This window comes from Petaurus breviceps, unplaced genomic scaffold, assembly GCF_028583685.1.
Source record: "Petaurus breviceps papuanus isolate PSGF00001 unplaced genomic scaffold, PetGlider_PUasm1.0 229, whole genome shotgun sequence".
Taxonomy (NCBI): Eukaryota; Metazoa; Chordata; class Mammalia; order Diprotodontia; family Petauridae; genus Petaurus; species Petaurus breviceps.
In genome coordinates, this window is record NW_027185903.1 from 20,261,305 (window position 1) to 20,286,656 (window position 25,352).

A 25,352-nucleotide genomic window follows, 5' to 3' on the forward strand; every position below is an offset into this window, starting at 1 on the left:
GCCAAGTCACCCCCATTTGCCTCCTTTTCCTCATCTGTCAAATAAGCTGCAGAAGGAAATGGCAAAGCACTCCAGTATCTCCGCCAAGAAAACTCCAAAAGGGGGTCATGAAAAGTAGGACATGACTGAAAAATGACAACAGAAAGGCTGTCTCTTTTCACAGCATGACTCTTATAGCTAATACACCATCACCCAAGCAGCAGCACCTCTAATCCCTGATGTTGGAATGGGGGTGCCCTTATTCAGGAATGGCTGAATGAGTTGTGATACAGGAATGACATCATAAACTGTGAATGTAAATAAAAGGAAACCAGAAAGCTGGATTCTGATGAAGAACGGATACCAAAGGGACTGAAGGGACTGTGACCTGGAGGCCAGTCAATGTTACCAAAAAGAATAGGGTCAGGGTAATACATTAAGATAGAGTAAACCGTAAGGGAGGCACGGGTGCAGAGTGATAGTAGCAGAGGAGAGTAAAGAGCAAGGAGTCATGTAACTCTACTTCCTGACCCTGTATATCTAAGCATAAGGCAAGGAGTCGCATTCACAGGAGGGTGACAGGAAATTAAGGCCCTTCCACAGAAGGGTAAATTTCCAAGAATACAAAAAGATGGAAACAGCATGAAAATAGATGTAATAAGCAGAGGGAGCCTGAGAATAAGGGTTGTCACAATGGAAGGGAAGGTCAGGACTGTGAGGGTGTAGGTCTAAAATGGGTATGGATGAAGGTTCCAGGAGAATTATCAAGGAAGGAGGTTTCTGCCTCTGCAACACAAAAATCAATGGGTCATTCACACACCTCAGCCAAAATAGAGACAACCTCACCGCCCCCCAAACACTTAACAAAGGCTTCTATACATTCTAAACATGACTTAATATGGCATCAGCATTTAATAAAATGCTAAATATATACAGGGGAAAAGAAGGCTACATTTTAACAAGGATAATTTGCTCTGGTCAAATATTTGTTGTTCCAAGTACTTTCATAATTTTTTAATAAAGAAGATACACACTACACACATATTCCATACTAAAAAGATAAATATATCTCAGGCCAAAGGGTGTCACCTCCTTAGACCGACCAAATATCAGAAGAAACCTCTCCTGAACATTAAACTCATTGATTTGTCTGTGGTAGTCTTGTATCAACTTTTCTGCAAGCAAAATGACCACATGGAAGTTTGGATGAAACAAATTCAAGGTCAAAAATTACTAAAAATACTCAGTTCATAAATAACATCTGTCTATCTCGAAGCCAGTGACTAGTCCTAGACCTGTGGACCCTCTATAAGCATACCTCACTTTAGACAAATGTAAAAAAAATTCAGGGGGCGGCCAGGTGGCACAGTGAGTAAGAGTGCCGGGAGACCCGAGATCGGTTCCAGCCTCAGATACTTGGCATCCACAAAAAAAATAACTGGCCGTGTAACCTTGAGCAAGTTACTTAACCCCAATTACTTTAAAAAAAAAAAATCAGACACACAACAAAAAGTCTTTGCTAGTACAATGAAACTATCCATTTGATTTTCAAAAAATTCAGATCAATATGCAGGAGTCCATGCAAAGTTTTAAGGTGAGATATGCCTATAAGACAAATATTTTATTTAACAGAAAACTTAGTACACTGTGAACTGAAACACTATAGATGGTAAAAGGGAGAAAGTGATTATCTAGGGGAAAAATCATATCTGTGGACATATATGAGACCACTTGCCCAAAATAATCCAAAGATTATCAGACCTAGAGTCAGAGGACGGAGATTTGAATCCTGGACTCTACTATCTGTGACCTTAATCACTTAATATTTCTGGGTCTTACTTTTTTCATTTGTAAGTAAAAGTGTTGGGCTAAATCTCTAATGTCCCTCTCTACTCTTAGCTTCCAGTGGAAAAAAAAGGTGTACAGACAGACCAATAGATGGAAAAAAAGCAGATTGGCCAATTCTGTTTGTTTTCCAGACATGGCAAACATAGTTTTTTGGTTTTGTTTTTTTTTTTTTAAAGAGAGAGGGAGAGAAAAAGAGAGAAAGCCAGCCACTTAGGCGGTCCTTAAAGGAAAACTTTAAGACAAAAGTTATGTGGAGATTGAAAGAAGCCAAAAGGGATGAAAGATAAGAATTAGAATTATAGAAACATGGAAGGTAAAATCTATTTCATCTACATTAGTTTATTCTATTTGTGTGTAAATGTTATTACAATTCACTCAACTATAAACTCTGAGAATAGGATGTGCCTTAGTTTGTATGAAGAGGACCTGGGAGTTTTAACAGGCTATAAGATCAACAGAAATTGCCAATTTGACAAGGAAGTCAAAAAAGATAATAAGACTGTGATAAGAGAAGTCAAGTCAAAAAAGCATTTATTAAGTACCTGTTATATACTATGCACAGTGCTAAATTCTAGAGATACAAAGAAAGTCCCACCCTTCCCCCTTCCCAAAAGTAGGATCTGGAAAGGTAATAAACAGTGCGAGCCTCCTCAGAACACATCTGGGATGTTAACCAGAACAGGGAGCAGAATGGAAACCAAGTCATACAGGGATTGCCTAAAGGAATCAGGGATTCTTATCCTAAAGAAGATAAGACTGGAGGTCTTGAAGCATGGGATTCCTAATCAGTTATGGGTTGGAATAAATAACCCCTGAGGTTCTTTTCAATGTTGAGATTCTAAGAATTTATATTTGTACTTCTCCTCATTACATTAATGTTTGTTGAACAGACGAGTAAATGTCACTTACTTCCTAGCACTTTGGGGCAGTCCCAACATAAATTTGGCCTTAAATTCAATGCGATTAAGGCACTGGGCATACTAAAAAATGAAAAATTAAAGTCTCTATCCTCAAGAACATTATGCTCCATTTCTGGAGTCAATGGTTTCTGTGTAACATCCCTCTCCACACTAAAAAGCAAAAGGACCCCATTGTGATATTGGGGCTGAACAAAGAAAAGATGTTATCCTAAGACAGATTTCATTATTCATTTATATTATTGAATGATATTATATTAATGAATGAATAATATATTAATATATTATATTATATATCAGTATTCATTTCATTATTCATTATGATTAGGACTGCCTACATTGCTAGCTAACCAAAAGAGGAACTGAAATTCTGCAAAAATCTCTGGGTGTGGTTAGACTGACCGGCAATGTCTTGAATCAGGAAGTATTTCCCAAAACAGCAACAGCTACTTAATGATAATTCTCTGCAATCTCAAAGTTAATGCTATAAGAACAGTGTACAAATGAGCCTTTTAAAGACAGGTGCACTAATACACTGTTGGTGGGACTATGAATTGGTCCAATCATTTTGGAAAGGAATGTGGAATTGTACTTATTCCATACCCTGTAAGCTAAAGATCCCACTCCTGTGCATATACCCAAGGAAAACAGACAGAAAGAAATGTTTCACATCTACAAAAATTTGAAAAAAAGTAGATGTTAATGGACTAGCAAATGGAGAAAGAAATAGTGGTACATGAAGGTAATGAAATATTATTGTACCACATGAATATTAAAGACGAAGAACCCAGAAAACAATGACTACAACAATGTAAATGGAAGAATAAAAAAAACGAAACAGAACTCTGTGTGATTATAATGATCAAGATTGGCCCTGAAGAAAAGAGAAGAAAATCAATCTCCCTCTCCCCCCTTCATTACAAGAATACAACAACAAAACAACACCACCACAATAAAGCGACAACAAAACAAAAACGAAAACAACAAAAACAATGAGATGGAGGGCTAGGGGAGTAAAACATTGCCTAGACATCAGATTTAGTTGTATTGGTTATATTTGCTAAACTGCTTTTCATTTTATTATTTTCTTTTTAAAATTTTTGGTTACAAGGGATCAGCATTATTTAGAAATGAAGGTGATATAAAAACGCATACATATGCTTATGGATTATTATTTTTGTTTTGTTTTTTTAAGCAATTGGGGTTAAGTAACTTGCTCAAAGTTACACGGCCAGGTGTTTCTGGATGAGTGCTAAGTGGCTGAGCCCGGATGCAATCCCCCAGGTTATCCCGACACTGGGGCCGGTGCTCTTACTTGCTGAGCCACCTGGCCGCCCCTTGGATTATTTTTTAAACAAATGAGATGTTGGGACTCTCAAGAGGTGAAAGAGAAGAGATTACAGATAAATTTAAGGTTTCACTAAAAACAAAATTAAAGAGTTAAACCTAAGAGGCCTTAAATTTCAATTTGTTCAATTATTCAACATGAGCAAGAGAGGGTTTACTGAATAATTTGATTGAATAATAATATTAAAGTATATGAAGAGCTCTCTCACCCAAGATGGTATCCAATTGAATTCAATCTCCACTAAATACAGAATAACAGAAAATAGGCCCAAGTTGCTGTGAGAGGAAATTAGATTAAGCATGAAAAAGTATTCCCTAGCAATCAAAGTTGTTTAGCATTGACAAGGATGACCAATCCTGACTGTATAAGCTCTTTTTCTGGAAGCCTTCAATGTCAGGGTTCTTACCTGACTGGGATAGTTTTTGTTAAGTTACAATACTTTCTTCTGGGGGTAAATTCTAGCCTGAACATTTAGGAGAAAGGCCAAAGGCAACACATGAGGGAAAATGAGAGCAACCCTCAAACACATCAGAAGGAGATAAGCCAGGACAGACTTCCTGACATTCCAGCCTTTGGGACTGAAACCTATGGCACCACTTCAGGGGTCCCCATTGCTGCCCCCAAATCTGTATTACTCTCCCAGAGGCATCAATGTGAACTAATGACTATACTGCTGAGAACTATTTTTGAATCTGAACCAAGGACAAAGAAGTTTGATGCCTACCCAGTTAGTAATAAGCTTGCTAGAAAGTAGAAGAAAAGAAACAATAGTTACTGTCCTGAGCTGGGGAAGATAATTTGTCTTTTGGGAGGGGGAGGTCAGGGGTCAGATATTAACTAGATCTCTGACACTTCCTGACAATTCTGTAGGCAAGTTCTGATCATCTCTCCTCCCTCTCCCACAAACAAAGATGCAGTACAAGCCAATCCTCCACCACCTCTTCTCAGGGAATACTGATTAAACTGAGTCATAGAAACCACACCCTCTCGAAACCCACTTTTAAAATATTGCTTGTGGGTGGTTAGGTGGCACAGTGAACAGGGCACCGGCCCTGGAGTCAGGAGGACCTGAGTTCAAATTTGGCCTCAGACACTTAATACAAAAACTAGCCATGTGACCTTGGGCAAGTCACTTAACCCCAATTACCTTCCAAAAAAGCAAAAAATTTTTAAAAATTAAATATTGCTTGACTGGCTGAGCTAGATCAATTCACAGAGCCCCTTCTGATTTTAAGTCTCCAAGCAGAATTGAACAGTACATCTTATTACGTGGCACCAAAGCAGCAATACAGAACTGAGCCCTACCCCCACTATGTTATTGTTCCATTGTTTTTCAGTCATGTCTAACTCTTCCTGACCATTTGGGGGGGGGGGGGTTCTTGCCAAAGATACTGGCGTGGTTTGCAATTTCCTTCTCCAGCTCTTTTGAGAGATGAGGAAACTAGGACAAACAGGGTTAAGAGCCTTGCTGACTGTATTAGTGAATATAAATGAAATCATCATGTATTAGAGAATTTTAGAACTGGAAATAGCTGCTAACATTACCTGGTCCTAGCACAGACCTTAATATCAATAGGATCAGCTCAGAGGGGAAAGAGGGCAAATTAAGCTGAGAAAGGTGAAGAGTATCAGTCAGGAGCAGTATTGGAGCCCAAATATTTGGGATTCCCAAGCCCAGTATTCTATCCAGTATGTGAGTAATCAAATGTAAGGACACATTCAAATATTTATATATTAATATTCACAGGTCTTCATTTTTATTTTTTCAATGTCTCCTCTTCTTGCTACATAATACATCATAAGGAATGATACTGCCTGTTATAAACTATTAGGGGTCACAAAGGCCTATGACCTGTGCCTGTTTTACTTGTTTACAGCCCTAGGCAAAAAGCTTTTATTTGATGGAGAGGAAAAAAAATGTCTTAGGAAGACAATTTCTGATCATCTTTTCTCCTCCCTCCCCCCCAAACAAAGCCTCTCCTGAAACAGATCTTGTTAACGTGTGACACCAGAAAAAAAAAAAGACAAATTATCTTCACCCGCTCAGGACAATAACTATTGTTTCTTTTCTTCTACTTCCTGGCAAGCTTATTACTTACTAGACAGGAATCAAACCTCCTTGTCCTTGGTTCAGATTCAAGAAGGTTCTCAGCAGGATAGCATTGAGTTCACATTGATGCATCTAGTACAGAACTCACTCCCCACTGCTATTCTCCCAGAAATCATTTCTGTAGGAGGAAGGGTTGAGGGCAGGGAAGAGAAGAAAAAGAAGGGTATCCCTTGAGGGCAAGGGAGTGGGAGGGGGGAGGAAGAGGTTAAAAGAAAGCTTTTCAAGCAGTCAAGTTTCTTTATAGGAAACTACTGGTGTTATGCCTGGATGATATCTGGAAGAGAGAGAAAGTTGTTTAGAAATCAGCTTTCTCACAATCAACCAGACTGGGAGAGAAGGAAGAGAGAGGGGAGGTTTCCCATAGATGCCTGCCAACACACACACACACACACACACACACACACTTCTAATGAGGCTGTCCCCTTAATGTTCCACCCCAGCTTTGATGTTCCCCAGCAAAGCACAAAAATCCCCTTCTGCCTTGGTAACTTAAACCTCAAACAATGTTCATCATCTGTGAAGGTACCCACTCTCTGAGTTCATTAAGAAAACTTTTGAAAAGCATCTCATATAGGCGAATAAAAGGAATCTTCAAAAACTGTGAGGCAAAAGAACCCACTGGGTTAGCAACTCTTTGCTGAAGCTGGTCTGGCTCTCACACCTCACATGGAAGCCAGCCTAAGAATGCCCATTTCCACTCAGGGGTTTCAATGTTCCATTAACATCTGCAGTCACTGTATCTCAAGTTCAAAATCAGAGTCAGACTTTCCATATTCAGCAGGCAGGTCTGGTTTAAGCTACATGGCACACTGGGTCAAAGGTGAATATCATTTGCCCACACAGGGTATGTTTGTTTCCAGAGCAACTTTAAGGCAAGTCCATCTCACATGGAAAGCCACCAAATATATAAGTGACGGTGACAGTTTCATCCTTCCTTCTTCCTAACAACCAATCAAGCTTTAAGGCAGCCTCTCTACAAAAGAAATCCTTTAACTCAACACAAAGGGATGGAGAAGGGGCTGTTAGTTGGCTACAGAAGGCTGATTCAGGACCAAGAAATGTTTCAGGAAGAATGATGGTCTCAGAAAATTCTGAAACTTTTTCTAGGAACCCAGACCATGTTAGTGAAAAGGAGGAGCAAGAAAAAAATGGCTACAAATCTGGGGTATGGGTTTTCCAGGGTGCTATTTAATGGACTCAGGTTTAACTGCATCAATAATTAAACAAAATATATACTGCAAGCTAAAAGCCATTTTTAAATACTAAAGTTCTCTACAAATGTTATTATAATCATTTGTCTTACCATAATGTGACTCTTAATAGCATGTTTTGTTCTTAAGGTGCCACATAAGGGACATCCATTACAGGACACGAAGTCTAACAAAGTACCTGCACACGTGACACCCTTGTAACACGTCTTCATCTCATCTCCTTGCTCTCACCAATCTTCTTAAGGGCAGGGAGCACGTTTTGTGCTTCTCCTTCGTCTACTGCATGGCCAGGTAACAGGACTGCTGCGGAAAGTATGCAGCCATGCACCCTGTCACTGTCATCTAGTCACTAGCAAAACAACTTCATTCCTAAAAGGAGATACCACGGGACAAAGAGGATTCGAGGATGGCAAAGTCAGCCAGGAGGACACAGGCTCTCCTCCCAAGAAGTTCACAAACTAATGGGGACCAAAGGGAAGAAGAAAGGAAAAGGAACACAAATAACCAGAATCCAAGAGGAAAGAGGCCATGTGCCAACAATGATTTCAGGCAAAGTCAGGACTGGATGGAATAGAAAAAGAAACGGGTACCGATTAAGAGATGGAAGAAAATCACAAAAGAAATGATCAACTAGGCAACCAGAGTGCCTAATAAGCAAATTTCCCATTTCTGAATTTTTTAAAGATAATAAACACACATGTTACTCATTAGTGGCAGCTGGTGGTGCAGTGAATAGAGCACCATGTGGGGAGTCAGGAGGCCTAAGTTCAAATCAGGCCTCAAATGCTAACTTAGCTATGTGACACCGGACAAGTTGCTTAACCTCTGTTTGCCTCAGTTTCCTCATCTGTAAAATGAGGATAATAAAAGTACCTACCATCCAGGGTGGTTATGAGTATTAGAAACACTGCTATGGAGTGTTTGCATTGTATACATATATAATACATTATTAAATAATACAATAATACAAATACAATTGATATCAAAACTTGGGTATCAAAAGAAGTTTATTCAGGAGAATTTCTGAGGAACTGAAACCCAGATAACAGTATTGCTGTGGAAAGTATGCAGCCATGTATCCTTTCATTTTCATCTAGTCACTATCAAAATAACTCCATTCCTAAAACTGAAGACCAGAAGTGGACTCCGCCTTTCTTTAGGGGGGGAGTGGAGCATACAAAAGCAGGAAAAACTTTACACCTGTAGTCCACAAGGCACCTCCCCTCACCATGGTCCTTATCCTGGTCTGAAGGTCTTTCAAGGCCATTGTCTGCCTTCTGATTGGTCAGGTCCACCTGTTGCCTGCTAACTCCCTTTATCTTACTTTAGTAATATCTAGCAAGTCTGGAAACTTAACTCCTTACTGTTTCTCACAATTTATTATCAGTAGTTTTTACTTCAGTAATTTTTAGCAGTTCTGCGAAAACTTAAGATCAAATGAGACATCTGCAAAGCATTCCACACAGTGCCTAGAACACAGTAAACATAGAAATGTTATTATTATTAGAAATATTATTATTATTAAAACAAAAAGGGAAGGTATGGGTAGATACTGCAGCTCTCTACAGTTCATGACTGTAAATTCAATTCAACTGAACAAACATTTATGAGGCACTGCATTAGATTTTGCAATCTAATATGGGGGGGAAGGGAAGGACAGGGACTGCACATGCACAAATAACTAATCACAGAGCATGTGCAAAAAAGTAAACAGATACAAACTGTTAGTAAAAATAAGAGCGGTCACCTGGGTAGCAATTGACCTTATATCATCTTGTTTGACAGAACAATTTCTCTAAGTCACACGCTATTTTTCATTCCCATTTTACAAATGAAAACACTGGAAAATAATATGGTTTGAACAGAATCAAACAGCTAGTAAATGGAAGTATTAGGATTTGAACCCAAGACTTCTGATTCAGTAAATACAGAGCTCTTTCCAACACTGACTGTACTTAAAAGAGTCAAGAGATCTAGGTATGCCAAGTTTTACAAAAAAAAATCCTAGAAGTGTCATTTCAGGGTTCACTGCAGCTCCCCAGGCCTTAATTCCCTTGCTCATAAAACTGGACTAGATTGAAGTCTGTGAACTTTTTAAAAATATTTGATAACTATACTTCAGCAGAGTTAGTTTCTCTTGCAAACCTGTGTATTCTATTTTATACATTTAGAAACACTGTTCTGAGGCATCCATAGCCTTCACTAAACTGCCCAAGGGTCCAGTGATGCCCAAAAGATGAAAAATCCCTGGACCAGATGACTTCTTTACCAGATATGCTCTAAATAAACCAAGCTAAAGAGGGGGAGACATTGCTCACTCCCACACACCAGAGGTTCATGTGACCAGAGACAGAGCTTGCATAGAGTTAGCAGAAAGGAAAGAATGCTGGTGTGGGTGTGAAAGAAGCTTTTCTTCCTAGCAATTACAAATTTACAATTCTCATTCTTCTTTTCTCAGTCATAATCCTAACTTTCCATAGGCCCTCCAAGTGGGTCAGGCAAAGCAGAGGCTCACAGCCTAAGTCTCCACAAGAAGTTCTTTCACTGAATCACTGAGAGCCTCCCCATTCAGAAGGAACAGTGAGGGCATGCTGCTGCTGTTGCTGCTGCTGCTGCTGATGATGATGATGATACCAGCTCCTGTTCTGCACTTGGAGAAAATGCCAATGAGACAAAAGCGACTGTGGGCCAAGACTGGCATGCTGCAAAATCTCCATGATACCCTGGTTGTTCGTCCAGAGAAAAGTTCAAGTAGGGGATTTTAGGAGAGTCACATTTATAATCGTGAAAAAGCACAAGAAAGTTCAGAAGTCTGCATTATTATAATCTCCTTTTCTTTTAATGAGGTCATCTTAATTTTAACAGCCTCAATCATGCAAGCATATCCTCCAATCTATCTTGCAAATGGCTTCCAAAATTTGCTCCCTCCCTTTCTCTCTTAAGAATTTTAAATGGCTCCCACTGTCTACTAGAAAAATGTCTGGCTCCATTTTCCATAGTAACACTATTTCCATCTAGGTGACACAGTGGAAGATATTTCTTTTCATAAAACTAGTCAGTCAGGGGTGGCCAGGTGGCTCAGCAAGTAAGAGCACCGGCTCCAGTGTTGGGATGACCTGGGGGATTGAATCCGGGCTCAGATACTTAGCACCACACCCAGAAATAACTGGCCCTGTAACCTTGAGCAAGTTACTTAACCCCGATTGCTTTAAAAAAAAAAAAAAAAACTAAGTCAGTCACTTAAGGTACTGGTCAATCAAATGAAGGTTTTGGAAGAGAATTCTCCAATGGCAAAAATTTAATAGATAAGTATGGGACCATTCTGGGCAGCTAGGTGGTACAGGGAATAGAGCACTGGGCCTGGAATGAGGAAGACTCATTTCTCTCAATTCAAATCTGGCCTCAGACACTTACTAGCTATGTGACCTTGGGCGAGTCATTTAACCCTGTTTGCCTCAGTTTCCTCTTCTATCAAATGAGCTGGAGAAGGAACTGGCAAACCATTCCAGTATCTTTGCCAAGAAAACCCCAAAAGGGATCATGAAGAGTTGGAGAGACATGATTGAAACAACTGAACAGCAAACAATGACTCCCCCACCCCATTTAAGGCATGCCCCTGGATGCTCACCTGACCCTACTCCTACTGAAGAGTTGAGACATAAGGCAGAGAACCTTAGAGTCAGACAGGGCTGAACAATGACTTAAAAACAAATACAAAACAAACACCCTCTGCCCCAGCAAAGCTGGCTACTCCCTGCAATCCATGTTATTTCCATTTAACCAGCATACCTGGAATGCTCCCCTTCCTTTCTCCCCTTTTCCACTAATCTAAATCTTATGAATACAATCCTTCACTGCTCATCTCAAATCTTCCCAGACAATTCTGTTCTTAATTATCAAAGGATCACAGGCCTAGGGTTGGAAAGGACCTGAGCACTCATCTAGCCCAGCTCCCTCCTGTTAAAGATGAGGGAATGGAGAATCAGAGAGAAAAAATGATACACAGGCAGCAAGCTGCAGACCAAGGTCTTCTGACTCTAGGACTCCTTCTACTGTGTCACATACTGCCTCCCAACTGATAACTTCCTTCATGTTTATGGCACCTAGCACCTATACCATATATCTGGGGACTGGGTTAACATTTCCTCTGATAACAAGCTTCTAGTCCCTGCCTCAAGTCTCTCCCAAATCAACCTAAATTCTAAAGCATAGCTCTGACCATGTCACCCCACTCCCCACCACACAATAAACTTCCATGGCTGCCTTTTACCTCCAGGATCAAATACTTTCTTCAGTATTTAAAGCCCTCCACCACCTGGGTCCTTCCTCCCACCATGTTGGCAGTCTTCTGATAATTTACTCCCCTTCGTGTATTATACAAATCCAGGGACACTGGCCCACTTGCTATTCCTCACACAGGACACCCTATCTTTCACCTCAGTATCTTTCAATATTCCCCAAATGCTCTCACCTCCTTAAAAAAATCTCACTTCTGATTCAGCACCACACCCAGAAATAACTGGCCATGTAACCTTGAGCAAGTTACTTAACCCCGATTGCTTAAAAAAAAAAATCTTACTTCTGATAAACTGCACCCCACTGTCTTGAACTCCCAATTAGATTTTCTGCACAGTATCTCACTATTTACATGCTGCCTCTCCCATTAGAAGTGTTTCTTAAGGGCCTTGTCCCTTCCTTTGTATCCCTAGAGCTCAGCACATAGAAGGACTTAATAAATACTTGTGGATGATCTATCTCTGCTACCAATCCAAATCAGGCAGGGCCTAATACTTGCTGATTAATTATCATTCATATTCCAAAGCCTGGATGAGGAGACAACTGGGTTGGGGGCAGGGGGTGTTGTTTTGTTTCTTTTCATTTTTTTTTTCTGGAGGGGGAAGGCAGGGCAATTGGGGTTAAGTGACTTGCCCAAGGTCACACCGTTAGTAAGCGTTAAGTGTCTGCAGCTGAATTTGAACTCAGGTCCTCCTGACTCCAGGGCCGGTGCCCTACTCATTTTGCCACCTAGCCACCCCTGCAGAGACAACTGGAAAAAATTCTGGTTAGGCTTGTGGCTTGGACAAACAGGAAAAGACAGCAGTGCGACCAGGCATAAGGCCCAGAGCAACTCAGAGCCCAGCCTGGTGGAGATCAGCACTCTAAAGAAGGAGGCAGAAGGTTCTGCTTTGTTTCTAGTATAATTTTTTAAATACATTTTTACTTTGTTAAATATTTCCCAATTCAATGTAGAAAGTTTTTTTTACAATATTTTTTGACATTGAGTTCTAAAGTCTTTCTCTTCCTCTAGCCTCCTTGAGAGGGCAAGAAATTTAATACTGATTATTCTATTATTTTTACCTGTGGTTGTTTGAAATATGTTGTTGAAATGTATCTGTCCTTAATAGATATATTACTATATCTAAATATACAAGTGTTGCATATTTTTTTTTCTTCTAATTGCTTCAATCTCCCCCAAAGACTGAAAGCTTTCTGAGGGGCCATGCCACAGTCTCTGGGGTGCCTAGGACAGTGCTGGAATATATCAAAAGTGTTAAATCAACACTCACTGAACTAAGCCAATGCTCTAAAGATTTCATAAGGCAGGAACACAAAAATAGGGCCCCCTTAAGTAAGGCAGCTAGCTGGCTGAGACATATCTTAGCAGAAAGGCACTCTGCCTTATTAGTATCATGGGAAAACACCCATAGAGTCTGCTGATAGGTACTGTTGCCAGGAGGCAAAACCAAGGCTTTTTAGACACTTAAGCACAGACTTAGAATTAATAAATTCTGGGCCCTTATCAGAGAGTTCACAAGGATTACAAAGTTTTAATTACACTAGAAAGACAAATAATTTTTAATAATTTTAGTAATTATCCATTTTTTATCTGATACCTGTATTAGGGGAAATAGATTCTCACCCATAGCTCAAGGAAAAGAAAAAACAAAGACAAAGTTTGGTCTATACATAAAAACAAAAGAGAATTATCTTTCCAAGCTAGGCTTGGGAGATTTATACATCAATGCTACATCTGGAGAGCTTACAAAGGACTGAGAGGAAAAAGTTACAAGCCAAAAGATAATTTCACAGCTAGAACCTGGTGGTGGATCCATCAATAAACAAAGAAAAGAGTTGTTGGGAATTTTGACTGCAAGGAAGGTGACTATAAGGCTTGGTGTTTTAAGCTATTTTTTCAGTCCTATCCAACTTTTCTTGATCCCATTTAGGGTTTTCTTGTGTCTAAGGCTGGATTTGAACTCAGGTCCTCCTGATTCCGGGGCCAGTGCTCTATTCACTGTGCCACCTAGCCGCCCCAATGGGTTTTCTTGACAAGATACAGGAATGATCTCCCATCTCCTTGTCCAGCTCATTTTACAGATGAGGAAATAGAGGCAAACAATGTTAGAGTGACTTGCCCAGGGTCATACAGCTACTAAGTGTCTTGACTTGAACAAAAGAGGACGAGTCTTCCTGACTCCAGGTCCAGCACCACCTAAGCAGCCCCATAAGGTGTCATAAATTTCTTTTTCCCTGTCTGGTTCCTTATCTTAGATAAGAAAACACCTGAGAATTTTAAACTAATTTTAATATACCACAAGAAGGGCTGTGTGACCTTCCCAACAAACCACCCTGGGCTTCCTTTAAGTCCCAGCTAAAAATCCCACCTTCTACAAGAAAGCCTTCCCCAACCTCCAGTGCCCTTCCTCCACCACTTATTTCCTATTTCTGCCGTCTTGCTTTGTATATGTCTGTTTGTATGTGGTTCCTCCTGTTAGATTGTAAGCTCCTTGAAGGCAAGGACTGTCTTTTGCCTCTCTTTGAAACCGCAGTGCTTAACATAGTTTCTGACATCTAGTAGGCACTTAACAAATGTTTACTGAAAAGTGGCAGCTCTGGACCCCAAACAGTAAAGGGGGGGGGACAAAAGGACTCAAAAACTCTTATGACATTAGGACCTTGTTTGCTCTATTATTTCCTAACCCAAGCATTCAAGATTAAGTCATGGAAAGGGTACAAACAGTTTACTAAGTCAAGCCCAGGGAGAGGGAAAAATCTGTGGTATAGAATAAATTAAATCCTGCTTTGTTACTTTATAGTACTTACATTACATACAACCACAATTATAAAGTATTTTTGTAATGAAGGCCCTCAAATCCTAAAAGTGAACTTAAATTCACCCAAATGAAGAGGTAAGAATTTGATATTAGCAAAGTGCTTGAAATGGGTCTGTTGTTTTCATAGTTTTAAGTAGTCTCCCTGACATCTTATCTATATCATGTTTACTGTGCATGCCCTTTCTTTCTAGGTAAAATGCAGTTATAAACTTGAGCCCAAGCCCCCTTCCTATTCCTGAATTCCAAATTAACATGGTTTTCCCATGCTGACTATTTAAATACAGAAATACTGCAATGTGAAGAGAAGCTGCTATTTGAGGCAAAGAGAATGAGACCCAGAAATAGGTTCTGTATGAGTCTGTGGCAGCATGCCTGGCTCCATTCTAGGCTCTGTTCTAGAACGACCCCCTCCCCACCAGCAGCCTGGCCTCAACCAGATGGGTAAGAAAGGGCTCCAGGAGCCCCTCTCTACTCCCAATAATTCTGCTCTTCAACCGTTTGGTATTCTGACACCTCTCATGAATACTGAATGTATCATATACATAAATAAGTGTGTGTGTGTGTGTGTGTGTGTGTGTGTGTGTGTCAAACTTTCCTGACAACACTCTGAAGCAGATAATGAAAGTATTTTTTCTTTCTTCTTTTTTTTTTTTGTCTAGAACTGCAATCTCACCTATATAGGAAATTTCTATCATAGAGACAGCCACCGTTGAGGGAAACTGACAAATCATATGTCTGGGGTGTTAAGAGGCTAAATGGGGGCAGCTAGGTGGCACAGTGGATAGAACACCAGCCTTGGAAATCAGGAGGATCTGAATTCAAATCAGGCCTCAGATACTGACCAGCTGTTCGACCCTAGGTAAATCACTTAACCCTGGTTGCCTCCCCACAAAACACACACACACACACACACACACACACACACACACACACACACACAATGAACAAACAACCAAAAAAGAGGTTAAATGACTTCCCCTGGGTCAAAAAGTCAGTACTTGAACCCTTGCCTTCCTTGACTCCAGCGTCAACTCTCTATCCACTACAGAAGTATTATGTGCTTATAATTACTTTTAATGTGCTAGAACCAGATTAAAAATGTAATTGGGGAATATTTAACAAAATAAATGAAATCACAATAGAAATAGATAATGTTAATATGTGGTTTTCTAGGTCAATATTGGACCTGTTGAGGTCCTTGTGTATTGTTTAATGACCCTATTGACATCACTGCCCTATTAACTACTGACTGACTCTAATCCTAAATTCATTTCTAACTTTAAATTTGTTTCTATCATGCCCATTCTATAGGTGAGAAAACCTGCCCTAAGCCCAACTCAAGTAAGGAGGCAGAACACCAGCTATCCCAGGTCCCGGGACCAGAGATGCTGCCACCACACCATCTCTAGGGACTTCTGTAAAAGAATATCTGAGTGTAGGTAAGTACAAGGTTGGTTTGAGCAAAATTAATACGGTGAGAAACTTACATGTTTCTTCATCTCTGTGGCAACTGTTCTGGACATCATGATGCAGCAGATGAGAGAGATGAGGATGAAGTAGAGGGCGTACATGAAGCGCGTGCTCCTGGACTGCCGGATCCGGGGGCAGCACTTGCAGCACAAGGCACACCCTGCATATCCACAGCAACATGCCAACTGAAAAAGAAACACACACACACAAAGGTTCTATCAGTATGCACAGGAGTCCACAGCTACTGGGGACCCAGTAAGCCCATTCAGTGTATTTTATCAGCTTCTCATTTACTTTATTACAGACTACATCGTGTAGTCAGAATAAATCTACAGCATTATGTGCAGATCCAAGGGCCACCATTTAGGAAGAACATCGATAATCAAGGGAACAAACATTTGTTAAATATCTACTATGTACCAGGCACTGTGGTGAGCACTTGACAAATATTATTTCATTTGAGCCTCATAACAACCCTGGGAGGCAGGTGCTATTATTACCCCCATTTTAAAGTTGGGGAAACTGAGGCTGAGAGAGATTAAGTGACTTATCCAGGGTCACAAAGCTAGTCTGAGGTCAGATTTGAACTCGGGTCATCTTTCTGATCCCAGGCCCAGAGTTCTATTCACTGCGTTTTTTAAGCCTTTAATCAAGCCAATTGTCAGTCAACACTATCTATACAATAACACTATAGTCTGGCACCAGAGCCTCAAGCTGGGAATACACTTATAAACAAAAAGAAAGCCAGCCCCTGCCCTCAAAGAACTTACACTCTAATGGAGAAGACATAAAAGGAAGCTGGGGGGGGGGGGGAATCTAGGGGAGAGGGAGTTCCACCTATCAGGAAACTAAAAGATGGCTGGCCTTGAAGACTTCCTTAAATGGAGCTTCTTCAAGGAGTCATCCAATCTGGGGGGGGGGGTCTCAGGGGCCTTCAGAGGCTTCTTGAAGTTATCTTCAAGGAGGAAGTGGTGGATAGGGATGAAGTGATTAAGCTGGGCAATGTGGAGGGTAAAGGGTCTTGAAATCATGTCAGAATATCATTTCAAGGAAATGGGGTATGTTCGAGAGAAGTCTCAAAAGGGACATGGGAGCTGCCTTCAAGTAAGTATCTGAAGGGGCGTCATGTGGAGCAGGTTCATCCCATCCCAGAGGACAGAAGCAGGAGAGGAGGGGGGAAATTGCTTGATACCAGGAAAGACTATTAGAACTGATGAAAAAATGAATGAGCTGCTTCAAGGGTTACTATGTTTCTCCTCTTCAAGTTGAGGAGGGAAGACCACTTGTCAGGTATTTATGTTATGTGGGGATGTTACAGTGTGTCATAATATATGTGTGTGTATATATTTATGTATATATTATTGCTAATATACATACATATATATGCTATAGTGGGGATGCCTTTCATAGACAAACTGGACTAGATGGAAACTAAGGGTCCCAGCTAACTCTCAAATCCTATGATTTTGGGCACATGCTATGCAATCAAACAAGAAAAACTAGAAGGGCTGGGTGCCAGTAGAAAATAAAACGTTTACCATAAAGACAGTGACCTGTTGAACTGTTACTGAGCTGCAAGGTAATTAGGTTAAATTATGAAGAGGGACACAAGAGCAACAGCAATCAGTTTACTTTCACAAGGAGTTAAGATTCCAGGAGGGAGGGTTGGATGGAGGTAATTTTGGACACTGTCCTGGAGGCTTTAGGAAACCAGATTTTGCATGTCCTGTAGGCTTTAGGAAACCAGATTACAGGTAAAGAAGGATACTGTGTATCTAGGAACACAGTAGGGAAGAGGGCTAGGGAGAGGAAAAGGAAGCTAGGGAGAAATAAGAATGAAATATAGAGGGCTGAGAATGGTGCAAAAAAGAAGGGGGCTTATGAATCATATGCAAGGATTTAAGAAATGTCATTTCATGACATGGAGTCTAGCTTAATGGCCATTATGCTGGCAGCAGATTTCTTTAAGAGGTAAGGACAAAATCATCTTTCACCCACGGAGCATAAAGCGCTTCCCAGATTGGGTTAAGTCAGGTAACATTTCACAAAGAACTGGAAACAAAGCCCAGACACCTCCCTCTTCACAATGAGCTTGGTTCCTCTTCTTGGTAAAATAGTCTCTGCTAGAGCTTAGTTGTTTTATTAACTCTTTAGAGGAAAAGTACAAAATAAAATCTCCATAGTCTTGAATAATGAGTATTCTGGTTAATTCAATCTTTTTGAAGCCTAACCAGGGTTGTGGGAGGGAAAGACCACTCCCGACAAAGCTGTGAAGCAGGTCAATTTCATCTGTCAGCCTTCCACACTACTCCCCTCGGCTCCTCTTTTCTTGGTGCCCTGACCCTGATGGGATGCTTGGGTGCCTGTGCTTGAACCCCAGTTTGTAAAATCACATCCAGTTCCAAAATCACATTTCTCCCTAACTAACCTCAAAACACTGTCTCTGGCAATTTCTCTCTAGTTCAAGGGCAGCATGCCCTAACAAAATCTCTCTTCCTGATACAGCAGCCAGCTGCACCGCCAGAATTTAGTAGTTTGACCCACCTGTGTACTGGCTGAAGCAGCTGTGTACTGGGGCATGCCTATCCTACGCATCCTAGATTAAGTCATACGTATACTCCCTAGCTCATTACATACATCCTGGATCCCTTGTTAGCTTGGGATATACATATACCCCCAACATCCATCTTGTCAAACAAGACATTGATGGGTGGCAGCTGGGTCAGCCTAGTTAGTGATGCTTCAAGTCCAAAACCACAGCTCCATGCAGCAACCCCTTGGGCTATTTCCCAGTGAATTCAATACGGCCTGCACAGTAGATATTAAAAGTGTATGTTCCTTTATGAACTGACCACTCCCTAATCCTGCCCTGACTCACCTAGTTAGCATATAAGGCACAGGTTCTACTATCTATAGAATATCCTATATAAACTAATTGTACCTTTTTAAGGTTGCAGGTTCCCTAAGAACTCTTGCCTGCTGTACAGTGTAACAATAGAGAGTGCTTAGGTCCGTGAATTCATTCCAGACTGCTTTCTAGGGACTCTGGTTATTGGGGTTCCTGGACTTCCTGACCCCCCCTGCGTCAACCCTAGATTACTCTTCCAGACCTCTTTTTTTTTTTTGCTGTATCTCATTTTTGATAATCCTTAAAATTTCCACTCCAATGAAATTCATAAAAGGAAACATGCAAACTGGAAATTACATACATATATATATTTATTACTTATATATAACTTATATATATGTATTTATTACTTATATTTTCCCCAACTAGCTGGTGACAGAGCAAGTCATAACCTCTTTGAGTCCAAATTTGTTCATCTATAAAATGGGAATATTATTTGTATAAACCACCTCAAGAGTTAATTTAAGGATCAGACAAGACAACATATATGTAAAAGGGACATGGTCTCTTTGGGAACTAGATTTCCTAAAAAAAAAAAAAAAAAAAAAATAAAAGGGTAATAAAAAATTTAGGAAAAAAATTTAAAAAAAAAAAAAAAAAAAAAAAAAAGGAACTATATGAACAAAATTATGAAAAAAATTTATACAAATAAAATCAGATTTAAATAATTGGAGAAACATTAATTGTTCATGGGAAGGCAGGGCCAACATAATAAAAACTAAAATTTTACCTAAACTAATTTATATATTCAATGTCATCCAAATTAAATCACCAAAAATTATTTTATTGAATTATAAAAAAATAACAAAATTTGGAAGCATGGTAGGGCAATGGCACCAGTTACTGAGTGATAAATACTCCCAATGTGAGAAGTTTTTTTTAAAAATCCCTAGAAGGCTCTTGGAAGCCTTCAAGGCTCCAAACCAAAGGACAGATTCTAAGGACAAAGGCCTTAGATAAATGAGATATTCTATAAATTCCAAGTCAGACTCCCTCAGATGCCCAGGCAGAGTGCTCTACACAAAATAGGTGCTTAATCGGTATTTGGGCTAAATACCAGCTAAAGGTGAAGCACATGGCATGTGCACAGAGTAGTATCAGGCAGGAAAAGATCTTAAACTTCCAGAGTCTAAGCAGACCAAAGGTAAAAACCTACAACCAGTAACATTTCCTACTTATACGAAATTTTAAGGTTTAAAGGAACTTTCTTCACAAAATTTTGGGATGAAGACAGTGACAGTATAATTATAATAATAATAATAACAACAATAGCAGCTAATAATCCTATAACTTAGAATTCTTAGCATTTTTAAAGTTGTATGTCTTTAGAATGTTGATGTCATTGTATAAATTGTCCTCCTGGTTCTGCTCATTTCATTTTGCATCAGTTTATACAAAGATTTCCAGAGTTTCTGAAACCAACCTTTTAGTTACAACACTAATAACAATAAGATCACCTAGCATTTACATAGTACTTTATGAATATTATCTTGTTTGATGCTCATGACAATGCTGGGGAGTAGTAAGCAACATAGGAATTGTTATTGTTATCCCCATGTTACAGATGAGGAAACTGAGGTTTACAAAGGTTAAGACTTGCCCAGATCAGAGAGATAAGTAAGGGTCTGGGGCCAAATTAAAGTCAGGTCTTCCTGACTCCAAGCCACCAAAGATAATGGAACTGAGGTTCACAAGAAGTAAAATGATGTGCTCAAAGTCACAAAGGCAGGAAGTTCAAACCCAGGTCTGATGACTCCAAATTCAATGTCCTTTCAATATTTTATGAGCTCTAGATGGAAATTAAAGTTACAGTCAGTCACCAAAGCCCCAAAAGGTCCTGACCTGTGAACTAAAAAAAGATAGGACAATCCTGGACACCTAGAAAGGTTTGTACAGGGCTTTAAGCCTGTGTGATTACAACTACTCTGAAGTTATAGTTTTAAGAACCTCAACCTTATCTCTTATCTCCAAATTCCCTCACCTTATCTTTAAAAAAGAAAAAAAGAAAAGCAGCATGGGTTAGGGGGTAGATAATCAGTCTCAAAACTGGGAAGACCTAGGTTCAAATCCCTGCACTGCAAATATTGGCTCTGTGAACCAGGGCAGACAAAAGTCAACTGAGTGGCAGAATGGATGCCAATTTGCATTGCTCAAGGAAAATTCCTTATCCCAAAGAAATTGCAACTCCAGAACAAAAACGGTTAAAGTAAAATGTAATCCTGCATCATGAACCAACTATGTTTGATAAATTACAAAGTGAACAAGGCGGAAGTAAGGATTGTAGAAGGAAAAGGAAAGAGTAGGAAGAAAAGATAGGACACAGAAAAATCGCCTTCCTCTTTTATGCCTAAAATGGCAAACAGTAATATTGAACTTCATCCAGCAGCCAAGTCAAATCCCCTTTTGGCATAATAGGCTGTTTGGCATTTACAAGGGGGTGTCTGATGACTAAAGAGTCTTTCAAACCCATAAAAGCATAGCTATCTCCCTTATCCCCATTTCTGCTTCTTCCCACTCTAGGGAGTAAATTAAAATTCATCCTACCACTTCAGAAAGGCTACTGGAGTTTTTCCAGACTGGTCTTTCTCTTTCCAGCAGGCTGCCTCATTCTCTAGTCATGCTGTCCTCCTTTCCTCCCTCCTGACATGTCCTTACTCTCATCCCTTCTCCTTTTCTGAAAGCCTATAGCTGGATCTTGGGTAGCCACAAAATCCTGCTTCCTAGCTCACAGGATCTCAGGGTTGGAAACCAGCCAATCAGACTTGCCTAGAAAGCTCCTGCCACCTCACCCTCCTAAACACCTGAACTGAGCTGAGCTAATCAGCTCCCTAGAAGAACCAACATGATGATCCAAGGGACCATGACACCAAAGCTGAGTCAGCAGCTCTGACCCAGGGAGCTGCCCGAGATGCCCTGAAACATGGCCTTGGGCAAGTTTCTGGGCCTCACTTTGCTCGTCTATAAAAAGAGGATTGGGCTAGAAGGCTTCTTGGGTGACTTCTAGCTCTAAATCTATGATCCTATAAACAATTTTAATATTTCTTTGATGATTCAGTAAGTCCAGTATTTTGCCCTGCCTTGGGGTCCTTTCTACAAGGTAACTAGCCTTCTAAGTATCAAAAAGTATAGAAAAAAATGGGCTGAAAACAGACATCATTAGGCAAATAGATTTCTTAAATAAATCCCTGAAAAAGGCTCTTCTGCGTTTGCTGCACAAAAATGTGTGCCCTAACATAACAGAGGCATAGAATGATTGCCTTTCTGTAAACACACTTATGTTCACATAACATGGTGATGTAAATATAACTACCAAGCTGCCTTTTTTCCCCTCAGTTCTTCTTCTTCCCTAGAATCTATCAGTTCATTTCGAATGATAGAAAGCAAAAGCATTCTTCAATGCATGTATCATCACCATCCCTTTAATCTCCCTACTGATTTCATGCCCTCTTCTATTTTACAAAGTTTGCTGAAAAGAAAAAGCATCCATCATTACAAGACTTTGTACTAATGTAGTTTCTGTCTAACTTTGTTCAAATTTGGCCTCATCAGAAGACTTTTCCTCACAGGTACCATTAGGCCACACTTCATTAAAAAAAAAAATTATTAGCTACCTCTTGTGTATTTCTTCACACAGTATGCTAGTCGGTACAAAAGTTTTCAAAGATGAACCAAAAAACCAGCCCCAGATATAGAAGAGCTACATCTAGAAGAGGTAGACAAGTAGACAGGTATGAAAGTAAATTGTTAATACAAGCTAAAATCAGGGGCGGCTAGGTGGTGCAATGAATAGAGCACTGGCCCTGGAGTCAGGAGGACCTGAGTTCAAATGCAGCCTCAGACACTTAACACAAAAACTAGCCGTGAGACCTTGGGCAAGTCACTTAGCCCCAATTGCCCTCCAAAAAGGAAAAAAAAACCAACATACAAGTTAAAATGTGGTTAGTGCCAAAAGTGTCACACTGCCTCTGGCCTACCCTCCTCCTTCAGACAAGAACCATGTACTCTGACCCTGGATCACCCTGGACTCTGATGGGTGAGCTTTTGCCTTATGTCAAATTAATTTATTTATCAATTCAACTAGCTAATGCCAATAGGCCAGAACAATGAGACACAGGTTTTATCACACTGAGTGTGTCATTCTCCTTCCAGTAACCGATGGGGAATGTACGCAATAATTATACATTATATGAAACCAAGAAAATAAAGATGACTCTCATTAAAATGCAGGTGGTCATACTTGTTAAAATAAATTTTTATATTATTTGCTCTAGGAAACGGATAAGGGAGTCATCTTAGTTTAAACAGTTTCACCAAATCAAAGCCAAGCAGCTATCGGGCCAGCCAGGGGAGGAGAGCATTCCTAGGATACCCTCCACCTTCAGCAGCTAAGTCTCTATATCACCAAGAAGAGACACTAAAGGCTACCAGCTGCTGTCTGGCAGCTCACAAGGGCTGATATACAACTAAATGGTTAATACAGAAAAGATTGAGTCAGTTTTATTCTTCTATAAATTCACTTTGAACACTTACATTGGCAAGACCCCCGTGCCCAAGTCACTTCTTGCCATCGAAACACACTCCCTGCCTCTGTTGGCCCCCCCTCCACTCCACCTTTTACAGATTCTCTTCCTCTGCTGAATTCTCCTATTAAAATGTAGGCTCAAGGGAAGGGATTGTCTTGTTTGCTCATATCTGTATCCCTAGCACTTAGCACATGACCTGATTCGTAGTAAGAACTTAAAGTTTTCTCTATACCACAAGTGTATGGAAGTTCAGGAGAGTTAGGATGAGGAAAGATGGAGATTGAATTAAGGGGATTTTTAAAATGGGTGGGGTTTTGGTAAGTGAAAACAGAGGGAGAACATCTAATGGTATAAGCAAAGAAACACAGGCAAAAAAGTATGGGACTTGATGAGTACTCCAGCTTGGCCAGAGTGTATATTACAAGCATAGAGAAGGATAAGGCTGGAAAGATTAACTGGAGCCTTAACAGAATTAACAGAAAGCTGAGGAGTTCAGACTTATCAGAAGGCACCAGGGAACCACTAATGACCTCTGATAATTTCATCCAGCTGTCACTCAAAGAAACAGTGTACAGATGAGTTAGAAGGGAAAAGCCTGTAGGGGGTTCTTTCAACACTCCAGGTGAGAGATAATAAACTTGAGAGGCAGCAGTTTCAGACGTTACGGAAGATTTTAAAAGCCAATGGAGGCAGCTAGGTGGCCCAGTGGATAACCAGCCCTAGAGTCAGGAGAACATGAGTTCAAATCCAGCCTCAGACCCTTATTAGTTGTGTGACCTTGGGCAAGTCACAGCCCCAATTGCCACAATAACAGTAACAACAACACAAAAGTCAATCTACTTGGCCCAGTACACTATGGTAAGCCAGTGAATGACAAAAGGAATGGTTTCCCATCATCCATCACAAGGTACTGCAGGAGGATAGCCTTTTTACTGGATTCCTTCTTTTCCTCCTCCCCTCTTCATTACAAGGATCAGGAAAGATACATTCACAATATTCTATTTCAAAAATAACAGCAAGAGGGGCGGCCAGGTAGCACAGCGAGTAAGAGCACCAGCTCCAGTGTCAGGATGACCTGAGGATCGAATCAGATACTTAGCACCACACCCAGAAATAACTGGCTGTGTAACCTTAAGCAAGTTACTTAACCCTGATTGCTTTAAAAAAAAAAATAACAGCAATGACACCACTAACTTTATGTAGTGGAAGCTCTAAGTACTATGTATCTAAAATTACTAACAAGAGTATTTTACAAGTACATTAATGCCTATTAAAAAAATGAAAAGGGGGGGGAGGGAGGCAGAGTCAAGATGGCGGCATAGAAGCAGGACCTCCCCGCGGCTCCAGCTTCCACCTTCCCCAATCCATGTAAAAAGGGGACTCTAAACAAACTTTGGAGCTGCAGAACACACAAAATGTCACAGGGAAGCTAACCTCCCACTGAGGACAGCCCGGCAGGCCAGCCCAGTGCTCTGGGAGCTGAGCCCAGCCCCACACCAAGGCTTTAGCCCCAGGGCAGGCCTGACCAGCCACTGGCCAGAGGGACTCCAGGTCAGCAGCAGCTGTGGCCGTTTCCAGATTTATCAACACATAGATGGGAAGGATAAAGTGAGAGGTCAGTGCAGTCTGGTCTTTGGGACCAGTAAGTGGGAGTGCCTGGCTTTTACCCCTGGGGCGAGAAGCCACTGAGACGCTGGCACAGCCAGGCAGCGCCACGTGGCAGCTTCAGCTCCTGGCCTGCAGAGTGTAGGGGCACCAAGCACCAGTCTGAGGGGTAATCGCTCTTGCTTTAACCTGCTTGGATCTGGATTGCAGTCTAGGGTGGAGGTCCTGGGGTGTATGTCCAGCTTGTCAGAGAGTGTAGAGACCTCAGAGAGGACACCCATCTAATACCTCAGGCAGCTGAGAAAACCCCAGCGTTTG

At 40.6% G+C, this 25,352-nt stretch overlaps 1 protein-coding gene across 3 annotated transcripts in view; it reads right to left on the reverse strand.

Moving 5' to 3' along the window:
- SERINC5 (serine incorporator 5) overlaps window positions 1-25,352 on the reverse strand; it is a 118,985-nt gene that overhangs the window by 47,754 nt on the left and 45,879 nt on the right. For all 3 annotated transcript variants that reach the window (XM_069096340.1, XM_069096339.1, XM_069096341.1), the window contains exon 2: window positions 16,016-16,183. In XM_069096340.1, the coding sequence (XP_068952441.1) occupies window positions 16,016-16,183 (168 nt within the window). The remainder of the gene's footprint in view (window positions 1-16,015; window positions 16,184-25,352) is intronic.